Raw genomic sequence first — 11,000 nt, 5'->3', positions numbered from 1 at the left:
GAATTCAGGTTCTGAATGGACCCTGACAATGGGTATTGCTGGAAATAGGAAAGTCACCAGGTCCTGTTCAAAGAACTTTGTTTTCACAGTGTCTAAAACTGGAACACCATGGGGCACCTGGGTGGCTCAGTTGATTAAGTGTCACACTCTTGATTTTAGCTCAGGTCAAAACTTGATCTTGGGGTTCGTGAGTGCAAGCCCCGAGTTGGGCTCCATGCCTATATTATTAAAAAAAAAAACTGGAATACAAGAAATTGTCTCCAAAATAATCAGATATGTGCAAAACCAATTTTTTAAATAACATAAGGAAGATTATAAAGGACAGTTTAAGAATGTTCACATTCATGTGGCTTGTAAAGGGGTATTTTCCACAAAGATCTGTATAGCTCAGAAGCATTAAATTCTGCAGAGAAGGCTCCTTTAATCCATGAGTTAGCAGAATGTCTTCACTTTAGCAAGTCACTGAAGTAAGGAACGTCACTCCTCTTCCCAAAAAAATTTCCTCAGCCCTGTAACGCGTCATGTTTTCATCTACCCTTAAGCGGTTCTCAGGGCTACTTTCATGAGAAGCAGCCACTAAGAAGAATGTTATGGAGCATTTGTCCTTTCTTCACATTTGGGATACAAATAGGACAGGAAAAAAAAAGAGAGTTTGGAAGTCCCTCTCCAACATCCATGTGGAAAAATGACTGCCAGGATATTCTTAAATTTTAAAGTTTGAAAAGCCGGTGATCTCTGCACTGTTTTCAAGAGTCAGCAACTCTAAAGGAAGGTGTTCATCATCAGTGACCACACACAGGATTTCCTTTTGTGGTAATTTTGCAAGATGATCCTCTGGGTTGCCATTCCGTTCGGGTCACCAGGTTTCCGCAATCTCTGTGAGAACCTGCAGCAACTCAGCAAATGTAGGGCGGCCTTTAGGTTTCTGGAAAAGAGAAACAGAGACGGTCAGCTCAGCCTGAAAGTCGCTCAGATACCAGCTCTGAAACACGCTGGCAGGGAACTGGATCCAGGCCGATTCTCCACAGATGGAAGAGAAAGTTATCTGGGCTGACACACCGGGCATGCCTGGTAGTTGAGGGAAGCATGAGTGAAATTTTAAGAGTACAGAGTGCTGCCAAAACAACTTTAGCTGCAAACACGAGATACCTGAGGCCATTTCGGTTTAAATTGTTAAAATTAAATACATTTTTAAGTTCTGTTCTCTGTCACAATGGCCACTTTTCAGTTCTTCAATAGCCAGGCATGAGCACCATATTGGATAGCGCAGACATAACACAGTTGCATCGCCACATTAAGTTCCATTGGACGGCACTGCCCTAGAGATCTATTTGGATGCCTTGATAGGCATGGGGTACAGAAGAGCTGGGAGAGAATGGGCACCCAGACTTCCAGGCTCTCAGGCTTTGCCCAGTTATTCACTAGACTTGCTCCCCTGGAGAAAGAAGGATTTCAGTCAGAAAGCAAAAGGCATGTTTTTATAAGGGACTTTGCAGGTCCCTCTGTGCTATCTTAAGGCTCAGTCAACAAAAGCCCCAGTCACAGACACAAGGTTTAGAACATTTTTCCTATTTCACCGTGGGATGTGGGTTTGGCTTTGGCTCCATGTGGAGGAAAAGACGACACTGTTGGCATCTTTAAAATCCACGGGAAACAGAACCACCTGTGGTAGCCACATTCTCTCAAAGACCACTGGCAGCAGAGTTTGTGGGGAGACACCACCCTTAGTGCTTCCTAAACAGAGGGGCCCAGTGGAAAGGACCAAGCTGAAGGGTGTGGAAACACACATTCGAGTTCTCCTTGAGGTTTCAGGAATAATTTCTGGAGTTTTTAGAGAAGGCTGACATTCTGCAGGTAGTAGAGCCTATGAAACAGTATGTGTGTGTCAGCATGTATGTGTGTGTGTGTGTGTGTGTGTGTGTGTGTGTGTGAAAGATAATCTAATCACATTTAAATTTAAAGGTACCTGGGGCATCCGGGTGGCTCAGTTATTAAGTGTCTGCCTTTGGCTCAGATCATGATCCCAGGGTCCTGGGATGGAGCCCCGCTTCCCTGCTCAGCGGGAGGCGTGCTTCTCCCTCTCCCACTCCCCCTGCTTGTGTTCCCTCTCTCACTGCGTCTCTCTCAGTCAAATAAATAAAAATCTTTTTAAAAATAACCAATAAATAAATTTAAAGGTGCCTAATCACTTAGGGCATTTAGATTACCTTAAAAAGTTGTAGGCAGGGACACCTGGGTGGCTCAGTTGGTTAAGCAGCTGCCTTCGGCTCAGGTCATGATCCCAGCGTCCTGGGATCGAGTCCCACATCGGGCTCCTTGCTTGGCGGGGAGCCTGCTTCTCCCTCTGCCTCTGCCTGCCATTCTGTCTGCCTGTGCTCGCTCTCTCTCCCTCTCTCTCTGACAAATAAATAAAAAAATCTTAAAAAAAAAAAAAAAAAAAGTTGTAGGCAAATTACCTTTTGCAAACAAATAAATCAGCATAACCAAAAACATTGTTTTAATCCATGCTCTGACCATGATTTGAGACCGACATCATTTACTCGGGCCTCCTGACAGCCTCCGATTTACTCCCTTTTCTGTTTCCTCTCCAGCGATAAATGAAATCTTAATAACTATTATATTTTATGCACCTGTACATGTCTATTGTTCCATAGGCAATATATCTTTCTAAGCTATCCACGCTGTTATTGCTAAGAAGCTCTTAAGATAGCCATTTGCTACTAATAGCTCACTTAACATCTGCCTATCTTTTAAGATTTCCTTGCAGAGCAGTTCACTATATGTAAAATATTTTCAGACATCAAGGATCTTTATAAAATTAATACTTCTCTAAAATGTGAACAACTACATGGCTCTTGAAATACTGAGTGTTTCAGTGTTTGTAGATTGTGAATCAAGTGATTTCTTTTTCAACCGGGAGGAAACGCCTCATCCCACTGTGGGTTTTTTCTCCACGGACACTGTCAGCTGGAAGGAGAAAGCTGTCAACAGTCACAGGGGAGTCTGATATGAAGGGGAGACGTGAGTTGGGTCTGTGCCCAGAGAAGACGGGACATGTCTGGCTTTATTTTTAAGTGTTGGCATTCCGAGAGAAAGAAAAGCTGGATTGACACCCCCACCCCCCACCCCAAGAGAATTTCCCAATTACAAGTTCAGGGCACACTTTCTGCCTTTATTCCTAATCTATTAGGAGTCTGAAGTGCCAAAAAAGAGATGAAACCCACTCGAATTAGCCTTGGAAAAGCAAGACAACTTATAGCAGAATGAAGTAAATACAAACATCCTTCTCTTTCCATGTAGACATTTACCAAACCTGACTCTACCCTTAGTTTCTACCCACCGGTTGTCAAAGGGAGTGAAACATCTCACTGCTGAGGCTCTAGTCACATCAAGAGTTTCGGGGGGAACCGATAAGATTTGAAAAAGGCTCTGAATTCCTCAGATGAATGGCCATGGTTAAAAACAAAATGGGTTGATGACTCCATAGTGGGAGTTTCATATAGAAATAGCCCTTCTTGGGGCACCTGGGTGGCTCAGTGTGTTAAAGCCTTTGCCTTCGGCTCAGGTCATGATCCCAGGGTCCTGGGATCAAGCCCCGCATCGGGCTTTCTGCTCAGCGGGGAGCCTGCTTCCACCCCTCTCTCTGCCTGCCTCTCTGCCTAAATTGTGATCTCTATCTGTCAAATAAATAAAATCTTAAAAAAAAAAAAAAAAAGAAAGAAAGAAATAGCCCTTCTGGCTCTTGGGGATTCTGATCAAGAAACAGATTCCTTTTCCTGCCCTGGTGGAGTCCTGGGGTCATGTTTGTCCCACTCAGGTCTGATCTCAGATGCTGGGGCTGCCAACCTTCTCTGGAGAAGAAGAAGCACTCACCTCGTGCCAACAGCTGTACATGACTTCATAGACGGACATTGGGGCCAGTTGAGGACGGTACAGCCGGAAGCCTTGAGAAATGGCTTCCACGACTTGCAAATTTGACTTATTCTCAAACGGCATTTTTCCTTCTGTGAACACTTCCCACATCAAAACTCCTACACACGAAATGCATGTAAACAAGAGGTTACTTGAAACTGAAACAACTGTTTCAAACTGCAAGGCCTTATTTTTCTCTTTCAGCCTTTGAATTATAATCACCCAGAATGAGAGCAGTTCTATCTAGGAATTGGACCATGCGTGTCTTCATTTTCAAACAGGCCTACAACCTGAAAATATTCCAAGTGGAAACAATGCCTTTCTTTTCCATTGGTCTTGACCGCTTCCCAAGTGAAAGAAAATGCTGCTAGCATTGTCATTCCTAAGTATGTTCCTGTCTTCACAGCCTGAAATCAACAGGCCTCTCTGCCATTCCATAGAAAAATGACAGAATTGTGTGGCCAGCCAATAGAAGGCACGTGTTTCCCTCTTCCCACTGAGAGATGAGACTGCTGGGTAGAACAGAATATCTAGCAGGGGCTTATGTTCTATAATCGTTGACTGGTTGATTAGTGAAACTCCCTCAAGGTTCCCATTTGAACTTCATTTAATTATTCACTTATTCTAAGAAAATGTATCATGTATTGATTAAAGACCAGGCAGATGCTAGAGCCAGAAGACTCCAGAAACCAGTCCATGGGCTCAAGCAGCTCACTGTCCCGTGGGTGATAGAGACAAGTGGTCAGGTAAAACTCAGAAATTCTAATTGCTCTGTAACCACATGAACCAGCACCATGCTGCTGATTGTTCATCTCACAACTTGACTGCTCTCCCGTAGAACGTAAAATGTCACCTGCTGAAACTACCAAAAGTCAGTGGAGAGCTAATGAGATCAATGATACAAGTTTAACCTTATGTGGATAATAAAATTCACACACTTCTGAAGGTGCAGAGGTCTCTCCGAACCCAAGAAGCTATCCTGCGAGGTCTGGGCAAAATAGAATAGATAGCTTATTGCAAACTGACTGCCACTTTTTGAAAATCAACTCAAAGAGCAGACTCCACTTGACAGGGTTCTACGACATCTCTTTCTCGATGAAGAACGTTACACAATATAAACTCCAATTGACAGTTCCCAAGGAGGCCAACATCTAAATTCCACAAAATCAGAAGGTAATGAGGTAAATGCGGTGGTGTTGCTTAGCCGTTAGAAATGAAGTTGATTAATTACACTAGAAATTCAGTGACACCTTAGATCTATTTTCCTGGCAAGTCTCTGTGGTGTTAAAAAAGATGGCTGCATTTGTTTTCTAGATCAGTGGACTCTCTGTTACGGTTTTCCTGCAAATGCTCATTGGGAAAGGATAAGATCCTCATGGTAGGCTTATACAAGAAGGTGAATGGTATCAGTTGCAAAGACAGCCTGGTTGTGCTTAGAACACTTAAGACAGAAGCATAGTTATAAGAAGACCTTTCTAGAATGCCACATCATGCAAAGAAATGAAAGCTTAAAAAAGATTGGCATTTTATTAAATCAATCTCCATCAAATAAATATCAAATTTACTCACCAAATGACCAGACATCAGATTTGCTGCTGTACTTGTTGAAATGGAAAACTTCAGGAGGGGACCACTTGATGGGGAACTTGGCTCCAGAAGAACTGATATATTCATCATCCAAAACGTACCTAAGGTCATTAGATTCAAAGCACATTGTGCTAATTATCTCCAAGTTCTACTTAATTCAAACCCCATTAGTCTACTTTAAATTCTAAAAAAGAAACCAGGGGTGCCTGGGTGGTTTAACAGGTTAAGCAGTCGATTCTTGATTTTGGTTCAGGTCGTGATCTCAGGGTCCTGGGATTGAGCCCCCTGTTGGGCTCCCTGCTCAGCAGGGAGCCTGCTTGAGGATTCTATCTCCCTCTCCTCCTGCCCCTCCCTCTACCAACTCAATCTCTCTCTCTCTCCCTCAAATAAATAAATAATCTTTAAAAGAGAAATATTTTTACCTCTAAAAGTTTCTCTTCTTGTTACCAAAATGGGAAAGTATCCTATACAGTGATTCCTCCCCAAACCAAGCCTCAGTTGGGTTTATTTGGGTCTCAGAAAACCAGAACAATTCTTCAATCCAAAACGGATTGAAATCAGGAACCCACTGATAATTTTGGTTATGACAAATTCTTAATTCTGCAAAGGAACATGCTGAGTGCTCTAACAACCAGGGTTATAAAAAGGAAATTAAAAGAATATGTATATATGGCAAATAACACGTTCAAAGTGGGATGTCTAACTTTTTTCTTCATGCATATGTGTTTTGTGAGTCAGAGAAAAGGGGAAATAAGCATACTGAACATAATACATTTGATGTGAAAAATGTCCAATGCATTAAAATGGCCCTATATGAAATCAGTAATAACTATGACCCCCTTCTAAAAACTACAAAAATATTAAACCCTCTCTCTTGTGAGACTTGTAGGCAGAAACATCCAAGTAAGGGAATCTGGGGAGAAGAATCTGGAGAGAAGAATGATGACTAACTTGTAGCCCCTGGAGTGTGCAGTACGGTAGCTTTGAATTAATTAGCGCTTCCTCACACTCTCTCTTTTTTTTTTCCCCCACGCACCCTACCACACCCCACCTTTAACTGCTTTATTGCACCAGAAGTCATCCTACTAAGGGAAAGAGTGACTAATAGAAAACAAAAGAGAAAGAGCCATTTTTCATAGCTTTTGAGTTTCAAAAGTCTCAGCTTTCCACAGCAGGAGGAGGACTGAGCTGTTAATAAAATATTGGGGAGAAAGACTCATAAGTAAGAGTGATATCCTCCCCCCACCATCCATCCCCTCTAGCATTGAAGACTCCCTCCAGAGGGAGCTGGGAGGTGGGAGAGAACAAGGGGCAAGAGGAGGAGTATTAGACAGTAGTGGGTAACTGAGGCAGGGTCCTGTCCCCTGCACCCTACAAGCACTGCCCCCCTTACATGGCAGGAAAAGAAGTCCCCACAATAGGTTGCTGGGATTCAAGAGCAAAACAGAGCCTGTGCCTCTTCCCCAGGTCAAGCCCCAAGAAAAGCAAAAAGATTCCCGAAGGCCAATAGCTGTGGATGTGTCTAAGCAAATAGGACCTTGGAAAGCTCCAGGGGGTTTCTAATCATGGAGAATGCCAGAATTACAACATCTTGCAGTAGAGATTGGGGATGAGTCAGCAGCCACCTACACAGATGTCCAGCCAAGGACAAAACGGGAGGATGTTTGCTGCAAGGGTACCAGTTGTCAGTGGCTAACAACAAGGACCAGACATGCCCTCTCCACTACATAACCCCATGAGGTCATACAGAGAAGAAGTCATTCAGAGAAGAAGACATACAGAATTTGAATTTGACCCTGAAGTGAGTCAGAGAGATATCCTGAATTCATAGGCATTGAACTTTTGGCAACCTGAGGGAAGGGGCGCTCAAAATGTCAATGGCATTGTGTTTCAGAAAATGAGGTTAGATTTTCCGCACTTGAGTCGTAGTCTTAGAGTCAACCACTACACTTGATCATAGACATGCATGACAATGGCATGGAAAAGTCAGAGCTAAACAAATGTATCCTTTTATCTTTCAAAAATACACATATATCACAGAAACTTTTTTCCTCAACCTCATGCATCTGACGAGTAGTTTGAGACATTTTGAAAATTTTTAATTTATGCCTGCGTAACTGAAAAGAAGATCCAAAGAATAGTTCAAAGCACCCATTTACCTCACAGCTAACATTGGGTTATGTCCTAAAATTCAAAGCAGGGCAACAGGCCAAGCAACCATATCAAGATTTTCCCCAGGAAAAAAAAGCAATGCTCTTGACATCTTTGGTTTGTTAGTAGACAGATGTAAGATTCCCTCTTATGAGTAAAAAAAAAAAAATTGTATATATTGTACCTCGTCATTCCAAAGTCTGATATTTTTACTATACTTGCAGCACTGACCAGACAATTTCTTGCTGCCTATGGAAAGAAGAAAAGAATCCACATTTGAATATCGTCTTTCTTTAAAGAGTTTCTACTTGCCTTTTCCTTACTGTATTTGGGGCCCCACGTGACTTCTCTATGAGCAGCCATGTTTTCCAGGTAATACCTGCGATACTACATATGACTCAGTATATCTGCCCTCACAATGGATTTTAAGGATTCTTCAAAGAAATAACAAAAAGTAAAAAGCAATTTTAATATTTTTCCTTTAAACGTTTTTAATCCCTCTCAACAAGTATCTTTGATAAATAGGAAGACTATATCAAGAGACATTAAACGATGAACCCCAGCATTGAAAAGAGCATGTGTTTTTAAATAATGCAGAGACCACGTATGTGAGGCCAAAATAATCCATTTTCAGAGAGTTTCATCAAAGAAAATCATTGAATTGGTTATTGAGCGTCATGTAATTCAACAGTTTGATAGATTTTTTTCTCTTCTAAGCTGATATGAACTTCAGTTAGTCTAAAAACAAAAACACTTAAAACTTAAAATGGTAAGCCAGAAGGAGGCAGTTTGGAAGATTTTGACAAATACTAGCAACAATCTCCAAGCCAAGCCACAAGCTAAGCCCTTGATGGGGAAAAGACTCAGGCTTCGCTGGCAGATTTTAAACAGCATAAAGTTGGATAAAATAGAACGCAAAAGAAGGCAACGGAGGAAGAAACCCAGGATGGGGGGAATCTGAGAAAAGCCACTTGGAGCAAAGAGAATGACCAGGACCATCACCCAACGAAGTTTTGAATTCTAATCTCTACTCTCTAATCCAATCAGGTCAAGAAAGACCGAGCCGCAGAGACTAGAAAACTAAGCTCAGGGGAATTAATGCCGTATTCATCCCTTCAAAAATTTGTGTAATAGCTACTACGTGCTGGAGCCTGGGAAACGTGCTTTGAGGGATACAGAGTGGTGGTCCCAATGGGTATGGAAAGGCTATCGCTATGGAATAGCATTGCTGAGTTCCTCTATAATGCCAGGAGCGACTGTAAGTGCTCACATGTAGTAGTTCATGTAATCCTCCCAACAAGCCCACAGGAGGAAGGTACAATTCATACCGGGTCCTAGCTGACTAGCTTGCCCAACATCACACCGCTAGTAAGAAACAAAGGCCAAATTTCAACCCAGGCTGTCCACCTCCGGAGCAGCGGTTCTGAATGTCGGCTGCCCCTTGAACTCAACGGGGCACTGGGGGCAAAACAACCTTTAATATTTTTTTATTAGGCTGTAATGTTCAGAGCATTCCAGCACAGAAGGATTTCACATTTCTAGTCCTCCTCAGTGATGTCAGCAATGCTGCTGTGATACTGTTACAAGCAAACCACCCCTGGGGGGGGGGGGCAGTGGGGCAGCCCCTAGAGCCTGATCTGCACTGCCATATGCCCCGCAGAGCACTTGGCCAATACGGGCCCTCAACACGTATTTGATTATTGGTTGAAAGGAAGAAAACTGGAAGTAATGGAAAAAGAGAGGGAAGGTGAGAGGAAAGAAAAGTAAATTAGTTTTGGCTAGTTAATAAGCGCAGTAGTTAATTATATTTGAAAGCATATTTAGAACAGCGCCTCCCTCGGCCACAGCATCAAGGGGCCATTAAAAATAAAGCTCCATTTCCCAGAGAATTACATGAATAGGAAAGCATTTAGAAACTAAGCCAAAAGTATTTTATTCAAAAGAGTGAAAGTCGTTGGGATGCCTACGTGGCTCCATTGGTTAAGCGTCTGCCTTTGGTTCAGGTCATGATCCCAGGGTCCTAGGATCGAGCCCCACATTGGGCTCCCTGCTCAGCGGGGAGCCTGCTTCTCCCTCTCCCTCTCCCTCTGCCTCTCCTCCTCTGCTTGTGCATGCTCTCTCTCTCTCTCTCCCTGACAAATGGAAATAAAGTCTTTAAAACAAATAGTGAAAGTCCTCAATAGTCATATTCTTCTCAATGTCATGCAGAGAATAATCGGCCGATTTATGTCCGACTTACTAAGTCCCTGTGGAGGAAGCAGTTCCTCTCCAGATACTCCATCCCTTCGCAGACATCCTGGCACATACTCAGCAGCATCTCCTTGGTAAGTGCTCCCCTTCTGTCCCTGACGTATTTCAGCAGGCAGCCGTTCTCCATAAACTCGGTCACTATGTACAGCGGCTTCTGCTGTATGCACACTCCATAGAGCTGGACCAGCCTGGGATGAGATAATTTCCTGTTGAAGAAAAAGCACGCACCAGTGAGCAGACTCATTTTTGCCCTTTAAAGCGCGGAGACTCAACTGGTGATATTTACCAGCTCTACGTATGTAATCTTCAACATCAAGATAGGAGAAAAATGAACCCAACCACAGAGAAAGTAGAACAGTTTCCTTTCCACTGTACGTGCTGCATAAGTGGGGTCAAGAGTTCAAGCAGCACTCCCCAAGTCCCTGCAGGTACAGAATATTACGTGCTCCATATTCTGTTTTTTTCTGCTTTTCTTCCTGCAAGCAAGCCTTTGGCTTCCTCATGGCCACTTCTCCTTGCCTGGGTCTTAACAGAGCTCCTGTTCCTTGAGTTTTACCTTTCCTGCCCGCAGCTGCTCAGATGAAAATTCGAGACAGATTGAAGGGAGGAAACCGTGATTAGTGCATTAAAAAAAGAAAGAAAGAAAATTAAATTCTAAAAAATTAGGGCTCCTGGGTGGCTCAGCCGGTGAAGGGTCTGGCTTGGCTCAGGTCATGATCCTGGGGTCTGGGATTGAGCCCTGCATTGGGGATCCTGATTCTCCCTCTACCTCTGCTTCCCCCTCTCTCTCTCATGAATAAATAAATAAAATCCTTAAAAATTTTTTTAAAAAGTAAAGACATTGAAAACGAAATTTTAGATAAAGTTGGAGACCAAAAACACTTGCCAACTTGAAACCGTGCTCTGTATTTAGCAAACGCATACACACACATACAAACACACGCACATACACACGTGTCCTTGAATGTTGCTTATTAAAATACAGACAGAACTTTTTAGTGATCTAAACTTCAGAAGTTTATTGTTTCTTCTGGAGTAGAGCATTCAGTCCCTAAAGGCTTTGTTAAGCCAAGTAGGCATCATGGAAAACAATATTCAAG

General features: G+C 42.8%; 1 protein-coding gene across 2 annotated transcripts in view; it reads right to left on the bottom strand.

Annotated features, from left to right (window-relative positions):
- Positions 1–352: 352 nt before the first annotated feature.
- Positions 353–11,000, bottom strand: part of LOC111149052 (TXK tyrosine kinase) — a 60,745-nt gene continuing 50,097 nt past the window's right edge. For both annotated transcript variants that reach the window (XM_022505953.1, XM_022505954.1), the window contains 5 exons: positions 9,890–10,106; positions 7,835–7,899; positions 5,482–5,600; positions 3,874–4,031; positions 353–925 (listed from right to left, as the gene is read on the bottom strand). In XM_022505953.1, coding sequence (XP_022361661.1) covers positions 857–925; positions 3,874–4,031; positions 5,482–5,600; positions 7,835–7,899; positions 9,890–10,106 — 628 coding nt within the window. In that variant the 3' untranslated portion in view covers positions 353–856. The remainder of the gene's footprint in view (positions 926–3,873; positions 4,032–5,481; positions 5,601–7,834; positions 7,900–9,889; positions 10,107–11,000) is intronic.

Source organism: Enhydra lutris, unplaced genomic scaffold (genome assembly GCF_002288905.1).
Source record: "Enhydra lutris kenyoni isolate GAN:26980312 unplaced genomic scaffold, ASM228890v2 scaffoldscaffold21, whole genome shotgun sequence".
NCBI classification, from domain to species: domain Eukaryota; kingdom Metazoa; phylum Chordata; class Mammalia; order Carnivora; family Mustelidae; genus Enhydra; species Enhydra lutris.
This window is presented reverse-complemented; position numbering and strand designations above follow the sequence as displayed.